This window comes from Balaenoptera musculus, chromosome 15 (assembly GCF_009873245.2).
Source record: "Balaenoptera musculus isolate JJ_BM4_2016_0621 chromosome 15, mBalMus1.pri.v3, whole genome shotgun sequence".
Lineage (NCBI taxonomy): Eukaryota > Metazoa > Chordata > Mammalia > Artiodactyla > Balaenopteridae > Balaenoptera > Balaenoptera musculus.
This window is the reverse complement of record NC_045799.1, coordinates 9,683,997-9,702,909: the sequence shown is the minus strand read 5'-3', so window position 1 is coordinate 9,702,909 and position 18,913 is coordinate 9,683,997. Positions and strand designations below refer to the sequence as shown.

The 18,913-nt window shown below is 40.5% G+C and overlaps 1 protein-coding gene across 4 annotated transcripts in view; it reads right to left on the bottom strand.

Moving 5' to 3' along the window:
• Nucleotides 1–18,913, bottom strand: part of ZFP64 (ZFP64 zinc finger protein) — a 78,220-nt gene that overhangs the window by 42,171 nt on the left and 17,136 nt on the right. For 2 of the 4 annotated variants that reach the window (XM_036826684.1, XM_036826682.1), the window contains exon 5: nucleotides 15,712–15,963. In XM_036826684.1, the coding sequence (XP_036682579.1) occupies nucleotides 15,712–15,963 (252 nt within the window). Of the gene's footprint in view, nucleotides 1–7,526; nucleotides 9,465–15,711; nucleotides 15,964–18,913 lie in introns of those variants that run through there. The other 2 variants (XM_036826681.1, XM_036826680.1) reach the window with 2 other exon arrangements.

Here is an 18,913-nt window from a genome sequence, read left to right as displayed (position 1 = left end):
TCAATTTATAGAACCATAATTTTGTTGCTGAGTAGTGGGATGAAATGAACAACAAAAATTTTTCAAGATTAGTAATGTTTCCCATTTTCAATCCCCTCCCTCTGTTCTGGAAATTTCAGAGATTGGTTCTCTCAACCTGACTGGCTGAGGTGAGAGACCTCCCAACTTTTTTTCCTGGCAACACTACCATTTTGTCTCAACTTTGCTGGTCGCTGGATCTAGGGCATTCGAGAATCAGATCAGATAAGTATCAAACTTCTCATCTCCACGAGAACAGAATTTAAAGATTACTGAAGAGAAAAGAATCTGCTGTGCAAAGGTATCATTCATCTGCTGGGACAAAAGAAATACCAGCCTATGTGCCCTTTCTAAGGAATATACTCAAGAAATTAACGGAATAAGGATAAACTCAGAGTAAAGATGTGAAATACGGGAAGAAGAGTATAAGAAATTATGGTGAACAACGAATGTTGTAATCTTTGGTTAAATCTCAGTGGATGTGGTGATTTGGGAATTAGAACATAAGAGACATACTGTAGGGCAAAACTTAACAAAAGCCTGGAAGTAAACTCATAAGCTACCTCAGCAACACCCAGGATTTGGAGAGAGGGGTTGTAGAAAGAGATGTGGCCCAACGGCCTCCTCTTGTGAGGAGGAGACTTCTTAATGAAAGGTTGGGGCCTAGCTGATATTTATATCTGATATAGCAATAGAGGAATCGATTTAAAAATAATTGCTAGAGTTTAGAAAGTAACTATTAGCAGAATGGAAACATATAAGAACTTTCAAGAACAAAGTGAAAAGTTAGAAAAGAAAAAGGAGAAAATTATAAAGTTTAATAAATAGTAAATATTAAATAAGACAGAAGTGAATAATACCAAGTATATGTTACTATGAGAAATGCAAACAGTTTGACTTCTCCAACCAAAGACAAAGAGATGCTATTAAAGGAAGATATTAAACCACAGAGTGGGAAAGATAAACCAAGCAAATGTAATAAAATATAAAATAAGACTTAGAATACTGTTATTAAATAAAGTGTAATTTAAGGCCCAAAGCTATTAAATAGAAAGATCTGGCATATACTAAAGGGTAAAATGTAAAATTGACAAAGAACACATAGTAGCCACAAACTTACATGCATCAAACAACATATGACAAAATATAATAAAATGAAACACAGTAATACAAGAAAAGCATGATAAAAAAACACAGCCATAGTAAGAGGCTTAAAAATACTTCTTTCAAAGTTTATCAAGCAGACAAAAACTAAGAGGGGTTTAGAAAATCTGAATAACAAAGTCAACATGCTTGATTCATAGATCTCCACCAAACATTTACAAAAATTGGTCATGTACATGGCCATAAAGAAAACTAATAAATTACAAAAAGCGCATATTTTACAGGTCATATTCTCAGATCAAAACTCATTAATATCAGAAACCAAAAATGAAAATATAGTTTCATAAACTGTAACTACTTGAAAAATAAGAAATAAACCTTTATATAACTCTTGGGTTTTATCCCCCTGACTTACCGAACAAACCAACCAACCCTAAAACTGAAATAACGAAGTATCTAGAAATTTACGAAAGAAGGACACTTCATATAAAAATCTATAGGGATATGGATGTCATGAAAATTTCTGAAAGACTTGGAAATAGGCAAAAAAGATTACTGGTTGTCCCGTCATATCCCAGCTCTGGGTTATCTAATTCTATAGCGGTCAATGCCTTTTAGTGTTTTTGGGATATTTTACAACTTTGTGAGTTACAGAAACATATAATAATGCAAAAAACATATAAGAATGTAAACACACTTTGTGGGTGGAATGCAACTGATGGTTGCCCTGTAGACCCTAACCAGTTTTGCATCTGTCTGTAAACTTGCTTCAGCATTCCTGATTGCCTGTGTAAGCATTCATTGAATTCTCCTTCAAACCTGTTGTAACAACTCACTGATTTCCTCATTAATTAATGAATTAAATAAAATTGCTAACACATGCTCATTTTATATTTGTATGGCAGTCATGATTTAACTTTGAAAAAAATGATCTTTTAACATAGGTGAAGTCATACTGGAAAATATACAGCTTTAAATGCTTTCCCATTATTAAAGGCTGAAAATAAGTGAACTTAATACAGGAAATTAGACTAACAAAATAAACTGAAAGAAAAGCAGGGGAAAGAATTAATAAAGATACATGCTGAAATGAATAAAATGGAGGAGTAAAGAGAGAATAAATAAAAGCAAAAGCTTTACTTTTACATAAATGACAAAACAGATAAACTCCTGGCAAACTCCCTAAGGAGAAGACTGAAAATACAAACAAAACACAACCCACCCCAAGCCCCCCAAACTCCCCCAAAACCCCACTCCCCCCAAAAAAAGTAACAAGAGCACTGTTAGATAAAAAAAAAAAAAAAAGCCAAAGATTCTAAAATAATTTTAGGAGAATGTTAAGTGGAATTACAGAGCAAAATGAATGATTTTTTCTTTTGCAAAGTATGTATTACCAAAATTTATCAGGTTGAGACATAAAGTCCAAATAGACCATTAATTACAGAAAAAAATAGAAAGTTTGTTAAGAATGTACAATGAAAAAGGGTATCAGCCCAGAAAATAAACAGATAATTCCTGAAATAACAAACTATTGCTGGTCACTGAAAAAGGAGGAAAGAGCCTCAATTTATTTTCAGAGTAACATAACCTAAAACAAACAAACAAGCAAAGTCAGAGAACAAAGAAGAAAACCAGCATTCAACTGCACTTACACATATGGTTATAAAAATTTCAAGGAAAATATTAGTAAATGAAATCTAGGAATGTATTAGAAGAATAATCCAACATGACCAAGACGGTTTGTTTCAGTCATGCAAGAGGCTTCAGTACCAGGCTCTGTCCTACACTAATTCACATATCAGCATATGTAAGTACAAAACCCAAATATTTATGTCAAGAGATATTTAAGAGATATTTGACAATAATCAGCAACCCACCTCGATAAAAACTCTGAAAATGGGAGAAGAAAATGACTAAGTACTATAAAAACTGTCACCCAAGGAGTAGCATATATTATATTAAATTGGGAAATTCTAAAGCCATTCAAGTTAAAAGTAGAGATGCAAGAGGGATGCCAGCTGTTTCAACATTGCTTGGAGGTTCTGACTAATACAATAGGACAAGACTGCAAAATAAGTAGTATAAGTATTGCAAGGGACAAGAAAAAAACACCTGGGAATGAGGTGACTATACCACAACCATCATAAGTCATATTTATCAGCGACCAAGAGTTTCTAATAAATACTTACTGTCAATAAAAATTTTTTTCTAAGGTAGTACAATATAGACAAGTATACCAAATATAGCTATTCTCTATGCTTGCAACAAATAATTATTTTAACATAAAAAAATCCTATTTACAGTTACAATAGAATTCAAAACAACAAGAAAATACAGGCCCTATTTAATAAGAATAGACTGTATATGAAGAAAACTATAGGTTACAACAGGGTTTAAATAAAAGTTTTTGGGTGGAAGATTTAACATTTATTTTTTATTTTTTTGGCTGCACCGTGTGGCATGTGGGATCTTAGTTCCCCAGCCGGGGATCGACCCCATGCCCCCTGCAGTGGAAGCGTGGAGTCTTAACCACTGGACTGCCAGGGAAGTCCCAGATTTAACATTTTTTAAAAAGTCATTCTTTTCATGAGTTCATGTAACCATACAGATACAATTCTAATACAAATCCTCAAAAGGTTTTCTTTTTGTGGGGGGGAGGGGTAATGGACAAAATGAAGTTTGTTTAGAAATATGAATATTTAAGAATTGCTAAGAAAATTTTGGAAAATAATAGCTACGGGGAGGCTTTGCAAGTCTAAAAGATACTAAGGTTTACCTTAATGCTAATATAATCAAATATGTAATGTTGGCAACCCAGAGAAGATATAAAGATCAGTGAGACAAAACAGAGATTCTAGAGATAGAGCCAAGTATATTTGGGAACTTCATCTAAAGGTGAAATTAAGATTTCAGTTCCAAGGAAAATAATATTTTATTTAACACATGGTCCTGGTATAATTGGGCAGCTAAACTCCTGTATCATACACACATAAATATGAATTCTGGCTGCAGAAACTGAAAACAAATAATGAAAATATTAAAGAAAAAAAACTCAAGGGAAGGGAGGACTTTCTTAGAAACTACAGGAGCCACAAATAAAGCACTAGAAGAATCTGACTGCATACAAAATGATTATTTTTATATGGAAATAGCACCATGAGGAAAGTCAAAAGACAAAGGATAGGAGGGGAGAAAACTCAGCACCATTTGACAGACATGGGGTTCACATCCCCAGGTGCCCAGCAGCCCAAGGAGAAAAATAAGAGTATGAGTTTAAAGTTCATAGATAAGAAAAATGCAAATAATCAACAAGTCTAGGCAGAGATGTCACAGAGATGCAGATCAAAACACCAGCTCAGGAAACGCACAAAGACCAGATTACCATTTTCACACATCAGACCTACAAAACTTCAAAAGATTGATAACAAGATTCGTGATAGCTGGAGCCCACACCACCAATGAGACTATCGTTTTGAAAAAATCGTCTGAATCAATGCAAGTACAAACTACAGAAACTCATTGAAACTCACTTTGGGGACGCTAACCTACAGAAAGAAAAGAAAGCACAACTGAATAAGAGGAACTATGTAGGATGTTTACTGTGGCAGTTTATAATGGCAGACAAACCCCAGAACAACCAAAATACCCATGAATATGGAGATGGGTGAATAAAGCATGGTGCTTGTAACATGGTAAGTCACAGTCTACCGTTTGCTTAAAAAAAAAGTTAGGCATAGCTGTACTGACACACAGTACTGTTAATAAATGGAATAATAAGAGCAAGGTAGAGAGAAATGTACATAGTGTGATACAATTACTATAAAAATAAGGGAAAGCCTTTTCTAGGTTATCTTTTAAGTTGGTATGAACACAGAGACCTTACTTATCTTGGGTGGGGTGAGAATAGGCTGGAGATTATTGGCTTGGTTTTTATACAATTCTATATATAGTTTATCACAAGGAACAAGTTTTGCTGTTGTAGTTTGTTAAAAAAATCCAAATATGCATGTGTGTGTATGTATATGCATGTGCATTATATGTATATACGGAGGGCAGCAGTTCCGTGGAGATATAATGATATAAAGAGAAATATAGTATATAAAAAGAAAATAGTATGCTCAGTTCAACCCCAACTCTGTCACTGGAGTAGAAAACATACATACGGGACTCCCCTGGTGGTCCAGTGGTAAAGAATTCGCCTTCCAATGCAGGGGACGTGGGTTCAATCCCTGGTGGGAGAACTAAGATCCCACACGCCGTGGGGCAACTGAGCCCGCGTGCCACGACTACTGAGCTCGCGCGCCTCAGTGAGAGAGTCCGCGTGCCGCAAACTACAGAGCCCCTGTGCCACAACTAGAGAGAGAAAACCTGCACGCCACAACTAGAGAGAAGCCTGCATGCCACAACAAAGCCCGCAGCACAATGAAAGATCCCACGTGCCGCAACTAAGACCTGATGCAACCATAAATAAATTAATTAATTAAATTAATTTAGAAAATAGAAAACATACACAAGCATAGAAAAAAAAGATTAGAAGGAAGTCCATTAAAATGGTCACAATTTTTACATCTGGGTAGTAAAATTATTAGTGACTTTTAAATTTTTCTTAATAATATACATACAGATGGTCCCCAACTTACGATAGCTCAACTTAACAATTTTTTGACTTTACGATGGTACAAAAGCAATACACATTCAAGAGAATCATACTTCGAATTTTGATCTTTTTCTGGGCTAGCACTATGTGGTCTGATTCTTTCTCCCGATGCTGGGCAGTGGCAGTGAGTCGGCCATGGGTCACGAAGGTGAACAACTGATAACACTTACAACCATTCCGTACCCCTCCAATCTGTGTTTTTCACTTTCCTTATTCATTAAATTACATGAGCTATTCAATATTCTCTTCTAAAATAGGCTGATTTTGCCCAACTGTTGGCTAATGTAAATGTTCTGAGCACATTTAAGGTAGGTGAGGCTAAGCTATGATGCTTGGTAGGTTAGCTGTATTAAATGCATTTTCAACTTAATGATATTTTCAGCTTACAATGGGTTTATCAGGACATAACCCGTTCGTACGTCAAGGAAGATCTATAACGTGTTTCCCATATTTTGTCTCTTGAATACACATTACATTTATAATCAGGAAAAAAATCATTTAAAAGTTGAAACTAGGGGCACACTGGGAAAAAAGAAAGATGTAGAACACAGGTTCATGACAATAGAAGTTTCCCAGGTAAAATCCAATGGCTGAATAGTTTCCTAAAGAACTGCAAGCAATAATTCTAAAGTGATAAAATTACTAAAATACTAACAGAGTAAGCTGCAAGCCTTTTTGATTTCTTACCAAACCATAGTTATGATGCGTTATCATCACTGCTGATACGAAAATAATTTCTGGCGAAGAAGAAGGATCAAAAATAAAAAGAAAGAAGACAAAGTCCAGCTTGAGGATATATATGTATATATATATGTGTTTTTGTTTTTTCTTGGCCACGCTGCGCAGCATGTGGGATCTTAGTTCCCCGACCAGGGATGGAACCCGAGTCCCCGGCAGTGGAAGCACCGCATCTTAACCACTGGCTCTCTGGGGAAGTCCCTGTATGTGTGTCCTAAGGGATGCTGACCTTCTATTTTTAACAGGCAATTCTCAAGGTTTTCAACATCACCATTTTCCATATTTCCTTAGTTTGTTATTAAGAAAAAAAAGCGGGAGGGAATAATATCTTTATGTAAAAGTGAATTGATATGCATGAGAATTTTAATAAGTTTGTGTGTTAGGGAATAAAATTAAAATGTTGGTTACTCTGGTAAAAATGTATCTAAAGTGTTCTCACATTTTAAATATGCTTCTCTCACAAGAGTAACCTCCCCTCCTCACCAATCCTTGCTCATGCTCTGTGACAGCATGTTTCATTTATGCAGTGTTTATTAAGAGCCCACCCTGAGTTGAAGATAATGCTAGAAGCTGGAAATCAGAGATGAAGACCCAAATTCAGGTCTTTGGATCCAAGCACGGGTAATTTGAGATCGCTCTCTGGCGCCACCTACTGATCACACAGCATTTCAATTCAAAACAGACTGAAATTTGAACTTCCCTCTCCTCAATACAGCCCATGCTTTGGACCTAGGTGCTTTTCCAATCCCTCTCGTCTGATCCCTGGGACTGCACGTATATTACTATCTAAAACAATGCCATCCTAGAAAACTGTCCTAAAGGTTAATATTATAATTAACCTAACCTAAAGGTTAATTATATTACCATCTAAACAGAAACGTCAGGTTTGTCACTCTGAAGTTTCAAAATAAAAATGATAGTTGGGTCACTTTAGGCACCACACATATTTGATTTGACTGTGAAGAAGGTAAGGCATTTATATACTATTTATGAGAGAGGACTAAGAACCTTTGCTTTTTCAAGTTCTCTTTAATTATATAATTCAAACCCCAATAACCCAAATCATACTGTGACTCTAAAGAATCACTAACATTTGTTATGTTTTAACGACGTATCAATTTATTAGGAAACCATTCCTTTTTTTCCCTCATTTACGCTAAAGCTTTTTTTTTTTTTTGATCAAAAATCCAAGTAACATTATGTAGAAAATGGTCCTTCATGCCGATAGATTTGTATCCATGTATTAAAACACTATTACCCCAAACATTGGGGGTATTTCAGAACGGGGACTTAAGAGAGGCTGAGAAGCACCATCTACTACACAAATTTAATGAGATGGAAAAAACCTTTATTAGAGTTGGCAAATCAAGTTGGAAGCAAACAAATGTATTCACTACTCAATTCATTTCATTCCAACCCCTAATCGGGATCATCTTGGTAGTATTTAAGATTCTACAGCACTTAGAACACCGCGATTCAGAGGTCTCAAAATTATCGCAGCATAAAAAAATTTCAGTAAGCAGTATAAAATTACAATTTATTATGGGGGCGGGGTGTTTTCACAACAATCCTTAAAAACATTAAGGGCAAACCTCTTACAGAATTCCATTTCTGACTTCTTTTTTGGTCACTCCTTTTTCCCCCTTTCTTTTGTTTTATAAGCACTAGTCTGGTATGGAATCCGCCGGACAGAGCAAAGCTGGGTGGGCGCCTCCTTGGATGATGGAGTAAGTCTGCTTGGGTAATTCTTGCTGAGAGGTGGTGGAGAATATGGGTGGAGCCGTGGTGGCCACGGCGATGTTCTGGCCTCCGTCGCTGACCACAGTCACTTCAGCGGTCCCCTCCTGAATCAGAGCGTTCAGGCCTTCGAAGTCAGTGCAAGTAATGCCCGAGCTGGTGATGAAAGTCTGGTTGCCAGAGCCTTCCTGGGGGCCGCCCGGGGCCGTGGGGATGAGGGTCTGGTGCAAAGTGCCTCCGTCCGTCTGGTCGTGAGTGGTCAGCAGGACAGCCGGCTGGGGCATCGCCGCCGCCTCGCTCGGACACCCCGAGGAATGAGGAGGGGCGATCAGATTGACCTGGCGTAAGATCTGCAGCCGGCTGTTCCCGGGCAGTTCCTCTGGGTTCTGCGCCACCAAGGCGGGCTGTACGATGTTCACCGCGGCCGCCGCAGCCTGGACGATGGTGTTCGCCTGGGGCACCTGATGGCCAACGATGATTTTGACTCTGCCCTCGCTGAACTGGGGCACTTGGCTGGGCTGGAGGGGCACCTGGAGGTGCCCCACAGTGAGGGGCGCGGCGGGCTGCTTGCTGGGGTCGATCTGAAACTGCAGGACGGTCACATCCGGGCTCTTATTCTCGCTGTACTCACTGTGCTGCCGCTTGTGGCTGCGGAGCGAGTCCTCGCGCATGAAGGAGGCATCGCACCGGTCACAGTGGAAGGTCTTCTTGGCGTCCAGCTTGGCCACCTGGCGGCTGCTCTGCCGGCCCGTGTCTTTCCTCTCCGAGGCCTCGGTCTTGACCACGTCGCCGTGGAACTTCTTCACGTGCTTGCTCAGGTTGCTGGGCTGCTTGGTGTCGAAGCTGCAGTAGTTGCACTTGAAGGGGCGGTCGGTGCAGTGGATGCGCTCGTGCACGCGCAGGGCGGCCTTGCTGGAGCAGGAGTAGCTGCACTCGGGGCACTTCTCGGGGTGCTCGGACTGGTGCACCCGGCTGTGCTTGCGGAGCGTGGCCTTGCTGTCCCCCAGGAAGTCGCAGTGCGGACACTTGAAGTTGTTCCCGCTGTGCTTGATGCGGATGTGCGACTTGAGGTTCCCCTTCATGGTGCAGCGGACATTGCAGAACTCGCACTTGAAAGGCTTCTCCCCCGAGTGCACGCGCATGTGCCTTTTCAAGTCCGAGCTGATTTTGAACTTGGCGCTACAGAGCCAGCACTGGAAGGGGGCGTCCCCTGTCAACACAAGGTGAGTTTCGATAAGAACAGGCAGGCAACAACCATAGCGGATCCCCCCGAAGCACACACCAGAAAATCGCTTATACCAAGGCAGGCGGGTGGAGACCTTCTAACTGCAGCTCCTAGCAGCCCCTGGGAGAAAAAAAAAAGAGGGGTCGGGGGCTTCTCTCCTTTTCCCAAACTTAAACCACCACCACCATTATAACACCCAGAAGAAAAACGGAGATTGAAAATCAAGCTATTTAACTGTCCCCAGTAAAAAAACTAAGATTTGCGAGTACACTTAGTATATCCTTGAGAACAGTCAAGCTATCGTTCCTATGGTTATTGTGTTCGCTCTGCTAGGGAACCATTCACGGTTGTATAATTTTGCATAATCCGTTGATTTTGGTTGAGTTACATGTTGTAACAGATTCAAGGGCACATTTTCAAATCAGTCAGCTCCATGCTCACTCATCAGAATATTCTTTTTACAATGATTGAAACGCCCAGCTTACACTTCATGCAGATTTTTATTAATAAAGACGTGTTTATTGCGCACAATTTATTTATCCCACATTGCCAGCTGCGTTCTTTACTTGTGAAGTTACAAAATCCAGCTGCTTGATTTTTTTTTTTTTAATTCATGTTCGGTGAAAGATGAACAGGAAAAGCGAAATTGCAACATCTGAAAGGACATGATATTCCAAATTTATTTCCTCAGTGAATGCCAAGTCCCAATCATCTGATAATTCAAGCGAATTGGTGACCCCGCCCATTGCAATATTGTTTAAGCAAGCAAAACAACAGCAGCTAAGGTTCTTCGGTGGCTTCCCGGATGGCAGGCGCCCTGCTGAGCATTCCACAAGAATGGTCTCATTTGATGATCCCGACATTCCCATGAGGTGGGTACTATTATCAATATTATTCTCAACACTACTGTACAAATGAGGAGGCTGAGGCCTGGAGCGACTCTATCACTTGTTTCCAGTCACTCGGTAGTACGTGGCAGAGCTTGGATTCCAACCCAGGCTGATTCCAAAGCGGGTATTCTTTTTTTTTTTCTTTTTAATTAAAAGACTTTTTATTTTTTTAGAGCAGTTTTAGGTTTGGGGAGATTATACAGAAAGTACAGAGTTCCCATATGCTCCTTCTCTCCCCTGCACGTCGTTTCCCTCTTATTAACATTTTGCATTAATGCAGTACATTTGTTACAACTGATGAACCAATATTAATAGATTATTATTAACTAAACTCCATAGTTGACATTGGATTTACTCTTTGTTTTGTGTATTTCTATGGGTTTCAACAAATGTATACTATTACATATCTACCATTACAGTAGCATACAGGATAGTGTCACTTCTCTAAAAATGCCCTGTGCTCTACCTATTCACCCCTAACCCCACTCCCTGAACCCCTGAAATCTCTGATATTTTTAATTGTCTCTATAGTTCTACCCTTTCCAGAATGTCATATACTGGTTAACATCTTAGAGTATGTAGCCAAAGCTGGTATTCTTGGATGCTAGGTGATTATCTGTACATATGACTAATGTTCACTTTCTTACCATAAGCTCCAAAGAGTGGGACTGTGTTCTGGCTCTTTGGTATAAGACCTATAACATCACCATGAGCTGTTTAATAAATGCAATTAATGATGGAGCAAATTAAACAAGCTTCGAGAAAAGGAAGAAGCCCCAAACTAAACAATGCGTTGCATGACTAAATGCCACTGAGATCATTCACGTGAAACTCTAGAACAAGGAATGGTAAGCTATACAGACTGTGCACCAAATCTAGCCCACAGGCTGTTTTTGTAAATAAAGTTTTATTGTAACAGAGCCGCGTCCATTTGTTGTGTTGTTTCTGGTTGCTTTCATGCTACAACTGGCAGAGGTGAGTAAATTGTGATAGACACTGTATGGCCCGCTAAGCCTAAAGTATATTTACTATCTGGCTCTTTATAGAAAAGGTTTGCTGACTTCTGCCTTAGAATGTTGCTCTCAACCTTTTTTATGCCACGGACCCCTTTCTGGCGGTTTAGTGAAACCCATGCACGCTTTCTCGGGGTAATGTTTAAATGCACAAAGTAAACTAAAATAAAAATCAAAAGGAATACAAAGGAAACTAATTATATTGAAAATGATTAAAATATTAAAAGAAAAAATTTGTGATTTGGCAATGTGTGTGCATTAAGTAACAAGCTCTAGCAGTGAATCTAGTGACTACACCAATTTCTAAATAGAGAAGAGTGTAAACAATGTTTGGATCTATCAAAAACATGTTATAAAAAGATCTGTGGGCTTCCCTGGTAGCGCAGTGGTTGAGAGTCTGCCTGCCAATGCAGGGGACACGGGTTCGAGCCCTGGTCTGGGAAGATCCCACATGCCGCTGAGCGACTGGGCCTGTGAGCCACAACTGCTGAGCCTGCGCGTCTGGAGCCTGTGCTCCGCAACGAGACAGGCCGCGACAGTGAGAGGCCCGCGCACCGCGATGAAGAGTGGGCCCCATTCGCCGCAACTAGAGAAAGCCCTCGCACAGAAACGAAGACCCAACACAGCCAAAAATAAATAAATAAATAAATAAAATTTAAAAAAAAAAAAAAAAAAAAGATCCGTGATTTCTACTGGCGACAAGTTCACACGCACTGTAATCAGACTGGATGCCTATTTTCATAACTGAAGGACACATCACATTTCAGTAAGATGAGTGAAAATGAAGATGTAATTTTTTTCCTCATCCAAGCTCGGGGTCCTCCTAAATTCTATTCATGGATCCCTGGGTGGAGGTGCCTGTGGACTCAGAGGAAGAATCACTGCTCTAGAATGTTCTACTAGGTCTTCCAGTTACATCACTGCCCAAATTAGTGACGATCTGTTTGCCTTTTTTTTTTTTTAAAGCAATTTAGCAGAGGTCAAACCCAGAAAAACCAGATAACCAAATCTCACAGCTGAGTCGCAGAGCTTAACAACACTTTCTGACGTGAAGGCAAAGGGTTTAAATCTTTTCATCATCATTATCTTCTTTTTCCTTTTCACCATAGATTTATTTCTTAAATGAGGCAGACTGGTCAGTACCAGTCCCACTGGACCATAAGGTCCCCAAAGCTAATGACCACGTCCATTCCTGCCCACTACCTGACGCTCACAGTGTCTGGTACCTGGTGAGGACTTAATGAATGTTGCTCCGTGAACAAGCAACTGATATATTTAAGCTGACAGATCTTTCTTGAGTTTAGGTTGCTACCGAGACAATATAGTCGATCAAAGAGATGGAAGGGTAAAGACAAAATCCTATTAATTTTACAATTTGTAAAATTTTACAAGTGCCACAGATTTATAAAAGGGAAATGAACATTCCATGGAGATACTACATAAACAGCATACATTTAAATTTTTAGAAAATACACTTTTTCTAGACCAACTTAAAGATGCTATTATAAATGAAATGGTTAAGTTTACCCTCCTAAGTCAAGATGATTCTGAACAACTTCCCTAAATGAATCCTTCAGCGCCTCTAAATTAGGCTGAGGAGATTTCTGAAGAAAATCAGATGGGCGCCAGTTATGCCAATGTCTTAGCTTGCTGTAGTAGATTAAAGTCCCCAGACCTCCCCACCTCCTATCGCTCCCTGCAGCCATGGCCTCTGCCATGTATGTAATTATGCGTGCTCTCCCGACAGGGGCAGGATGACTTGCCATGACCCCTAATAAAATAGGCTCTATCACGTCATTGGACTCGGCTGATGGTATGTTAACTAGACTTGATACAAGTAATGGCTTGAATGGGCTTGTGAATCGGGGTTTGCTCGCTTGTACCTCTGTCATCCATCGCCAGGAGAAGGTCAATCCTGTCCTAGCCCGCTGATCCCAGGAGGAGGACGACAGACGTGGAGCACAGCTGGATTGTTTCAGCCAAGGCCAGTGGACAGCCAGCCCACAGCCAGCAGATTCTGAGATTTGTAAGTGAGCCCAGCAAAGACCAGCAGAGTTGCCCAGATGACACCCAGCTGATCCCCAAACATGAACAGAGAAGGCATGTTGTATACACTGAGGTTCTGTGGGGGTTTTTGTTACACTGCATTATTGTGACAACAGATAACTGATATACATATTGGCATCAAGAAACAGAGCGCTGCCGTAACAGAAAACTGAAATACGTAGCTTTGGGTTTGGGGGGCAGGTAAAGGCTGGAAAAGTGGCAGTGCACACATTTCACGGCAAGCATTTGGGAAAACTGTCACCTGCCGTAACTTAGAAGATAGAAAATGTACCCACTGAATTCTGGACTTGAGCAAAGAGATTCATTAGTTCTAGGCCGAACAGTGAAAGTGTCTTACAAGCTGCATATGATAAGGTCCCATAAGAAACAGACAAATTCACAAAAGAACTGGCCATTTTCAAAATGGAATTTAACGAGAATACAGAAAATCAAAGGTGTGCTGGGTTAGATGAAGTTTCCCATCTTCAACCAGCAAAAGATTTTCAAAGTAAGACAAAAGCCTGGGGACAAAGATCATATCCAGAGAACTGATCGCAGAGGGAAGAACGAATGAGAAATGAAGGGTGTAAGCATAAGGTTCTTTGTTAAAATCTCCAAAAGAATAAAGTTGGTGCCAAGTAAGTCCTCTCAGCTGGACAAGGATTCCTAAAAGTCTCACCGGCTTCAACCTACAGAACATTATTTGCCGAAAGTGCCTATAATTGAGTTTAGAGGAAAGGCAAGTCTCCAAAAGAATTATGGGTGTGGCTTTTGGCACACAGATACACAGGAAACTCACAACGTTTTTAAGATAGCTCTATCAGCAAAGCTGTCAGTCGAGACTAAAATAAAATCTAAAAAGATCCCAACTTTCGGTAGGCAGGAAGCAGGCTGAGAAAGCTTCTCAAAGGCACATTTTCCACTCCTTTTCAGAAGTGGTTAAGGGAGGTGATGAAAGGATGCTCCAGTGAGCAGAGTCAAAAGCCAGGCAGCCGAGTCAATGCCTAATCAAGAAGCATTCCCTGTTCCCAGAGTGGGGGCACCTAGAAACATCTGCCCAGAGGGATTTCAGAAATCTGTACACCAGTGACTGCCAAGCGCCTCCTGTTCTTCCCCTTTGGAACAGCAGGAATATTATAAGTATCCTGGCTGCGTTTCACTGCCGCATGTTGGGAGCGTGGGGACAGACAGCTTGTCTTTTTATTGCAGAAGGCTCTCGGTCAAGAGAAGCCATATCTATACCTGATGGAGACTGCAAGTTCCTGGTCTTTAAGCCTGATCCTATGACTGGCTAGGCTTGTGTGGGTCTTGGGAGGCCATGAATGCATCTGCAGAGAGATGTGAATGATGGTGGGGTGAACTGGTGAATGATGGTTGGTGCAAAAATGGCCTTTGCCATGTAACCCTGGGATGACCTTCCACTGTGGGTGAGCTCAGCCCCACCCCTTGACACCAGGCCCAACCATTTAACTTACTTTAGCCAATGGGATGCAAGCAGAGGCTCAAAATGAGCTTACACATTGGGGCATACTTGTTTTGTCTTCCATGCAGAGGTCTGCCCTTGTCATGAGAAGGACAAACCTGGAGTAGCCCACTGGTCCCAGAGGGAGGCTATGAGACATGTGGGCAGAGCCAGACTGCCCCAGCCAAGGCAAGGAGACAGCCAGCAGATCCCCAGCCAAGGTCAGCGGACACCCAGCCTTTCCCACACATGTGATTAAGCCCGGCCAAGATCAATGGAATGTCTAGCCAACTCCCTGCTGACCTGAAGTATGTGAGCAATAAATGCTTTTATAATATGCTGCTGAGATTTTGTGGTGGTTACACAGTACCATTGTATCAAAAGCTAAGAGACACACTTGCTAAAAGGAAAATATACATCATTTGTTAAGTTACCTACTCAGCTGAGTTTTCTCATCAAGCTGTCCCATGCTGAACTGATAAGAGTAGTCTTTAAAAGATGACTGAAATGCCTAACCATACGTTACGCAGACATTGATTAAAAATGCATTGCTTATATCTATATTTCATTTAGCGCACCTCCTCAATTAAGTACTAGTGAATAGGGTCTAAAGCTACATAAAGATATGTATAAAGTTACAACCTTGATGTTTTTCCCTATTTTACAGAGAAAGCGACCTCTGAGCAGATGAATTGCAAACCATGGAATGAACTAACGTGCCCAGGTCCTTTACTTAGGTTGTGACTCAGTGCTTGAAGGCGCTGGTGATTTAAGCAACAGGAAGTTGGGGGCGCAGCGTAAGGACCACGTGAAGGACTTACCTGTGTGGGACCGGAGGTGCACAGTGAGCTGGCTGGAGTTGCGGCTGGCGTACGGGCAGATCTGGCATTTGAAGGGCCGCTCGTCGGAATGTATCCGCAGGTGCTTGTTGAGGCTGCTGCTGTCCGCCGCGGCGTAGTCACACGTCTTGCACTTGTAGGGCTTCACGCCCGTGTGGCACCGCATGTGGGTCTTCAGCTTATCCTTCCGGCTGAAGCACTTGCTGCAGACTTCACACTTGTGGGGTTTGTCTCCTTCAGACGTGCACAGACGGCATCAGGAAACAAGATGAAAAAGGAAAAAGGCTTATTTCCCACTGCCTTATGAAAAGCGTAAGACACAGTCACCCAAGAATATTTAGAACCCCCCCACCCCCGGCCAAACTACATGGGTGATGGGCAAAGAGCTAACGTCTTGGGAGAGGAGGAATTGCTTCTTCTATGTTGTTTATTAGTATTTTCTAATTTTTCCTACATTGAAGATGAATTCTTTATCAATTTAAAATAGAAGGCAACTCAAAATTTTAAAGTACAGCTAAGTAAAATAAGAAACACTGTCTCATACCCATTAGTTCTTTTTTCTTTTTCATAACAGACACACCCTAAAACTCAGAATCTCTAAGTTTTAGTAGAGCTCACGGCTGACCAGCCAAGGAATACATTTCTCGGCCTCACTTGCAGCCAGGGGTGATTCTGCGATGAAGTCCTCATTAATCAAATGGCAGAGAAGGTAAATGTGTCCCTTTCGTAAAAGGAAATGGCTTGCCTTTTACTTTTTCTCTTTCCACCTGTCTTGCCAGCTGTTACCAAGACATGAGGGTGAACAAGCAGGTGAGGACAGCATACCTGCAGATGGTGGATACGTAACCTAACGTACTGTGATACATAGAGAGAACTTAAGTCCCTGGATGATGGGGACAGAGCTGCCTACCTGCCTAGACCACCTGCTAACCTCTGGACAGTTACGTGAGACAGACATAAACCCCTACCTTGTGTGAGCTGGTGTTTGGGCTGTTTTGCTACAGCAGCTTAATCTGTACTCACTAACGCACATCGTCAACTTGCCACGCGTGAACAACTGCTAATTTTTTGATGTATACTTTTCCAATTATCTTGTATGTGTGTGTGTACATTTTGGGGTATAAAAACCTTCTTGGCCAACGTCAATTTAAACACTTATTTTTTGAAAGGTACTGTGCCCCTGATTGATTTTACTTAATTCTCTCAACAACTGGGATTAGAACCCAGGACAGTCTTGCTTTCTTAGCCAAATGCAACACTGCCTCTCCACTGACTACTTTCTTGCACTTAAAATAATTTCGATCATTTTCACATCATTAAATTTCTACAACATGATTTTTAAGGCTGAAGTATTTCACTATATGGATGTACTATAAATTATTGAACCAATTTCCTACTTGGCCATCGAAAAGAATGAAGTAGATACATGCATAAGGACATAGAAAGACATCCAGCATTAAAGGAGAAACAGAAAGTTGCAGTGATAGTGTATATATTATTAACTTAATAAGAGATGGAAAAAGTAAATTGTGTGTTTAAGCCTGGTATAGACATGCCAAAATTTAAGAATGAGACACACTGGACTATTAAGACTGGTGACTTTTGGGCATGTGTCAGATGAGAAGGATGTGGGCTGTGAGTCAGGATTTTCACTCTTTACTTTACATATCAAACATGTATTTTGGCCAAATCCTAAAGAGCTAAGTGCTAAAATCAATTGTCAGCCAAAGTTGATCACTATCCTCATAGAATAAACATCTGGGATTTAAGAATACATCTAGAAGTGTATTAAAGATTGTAATTTTATTATTAAAAATGTTCACAGTCAAATTAAAAAATCCAGGAACAATAATTTCTCATTACTGTCAGCTGCTAAACAGCTTCTGTGGGCGCCATCCCGTGTATGTGCAACACTGAGCAGATGCCGGATGTCGGTGGAGCTGGACGGTTTTTGGCCAGCTCTGCTGGTAAAGAGCCCCACTCTTGTTGCTCCTGGCCACGCCCTCTTCTCCGAAAGTAACTAAGGTAAGTACACCTTGTCAACTCTCTGACTTGAAGATGTTGACGGAGATGCTGCAGTTATGCGGAAACCATCCTACAAACCCAAGCTTGGCTAGCTGTGAGTAGAGGCTGCTTCCTGAAGATTTGCAGCGATGGACTCCAGGGTGTTGTCCTCACTTATATTTTTATAATGCTTCCCCAATTATCATGAATAATGACAGCACTTTACTCTTACAATGATGAATATGCCACGTGTGACTGATGGAACTTCAACACAGGGCACCCACCAGGAGAGATTCATTGCTTGTTACATTGAGAATGCTTACCAATACCTAAAACTTAATAACTTCAGATTCTGATACCTAGAAGAAATCCAAATGACATGACGCTGTGAGGCTGATTAGACATGATGGTGATCCCAGTGCAACACGGCAATCGTTGGCCGTGGCCAAGGAATATCAGAGATAACTGCTGGACATTTTATATCTTCCGGATATTTTATCTGAGGCTAAGTATCAGAATTTGGGCAATTAGGGATGCCCACGCCAAATTTCAGTGTCCCTCCCTTATGCACATTGACACTCACTGAATTTATATATGACTGTATCATCTGAATTATGAGCATCTAATACTTCGTTAAAAATAGTCTAAAAGCAATTCCTTCTCCATGCAGAAGGTCTGGGAGACATAAAAATAATACATTAGAGAAAATTAAAATCACCAGAAATAATCACGGTTTTCTTTTTCCACGCAATCCTTTTCTCTCCTTTTAAAAAAGTATTTAATTAAATTCCCCTTTCAAATTGCAAAACTAACACACTCAGGTATCCAATGATGCAGTGTAAAGATACTAAACAAAAGTTACTATTCTCCCCCTTCTTCATCTGTTTACCAGTCATTACCACACCACACCACACACACACACATTTACTTACTTACAGGATCATCTCCTCCAAATGAGAAGAATATGTGCATTTAAATTTTAATTAATTCTGTAGATCAGTTCCAAAATGTCTGTCAGTTCACATTTCCACTTCTAAGTTTTCTCATATCTGTTCCAGCACTGGATTTTATTGCTCTAAACATTTTCTGCCAAAATCATGTGTAGGAAGAGCATCTCGTTTTTATTTCATTTGTGTTTGTATTCCCATGATGACCAGTGAGGTTCTGCATCATATCAGTC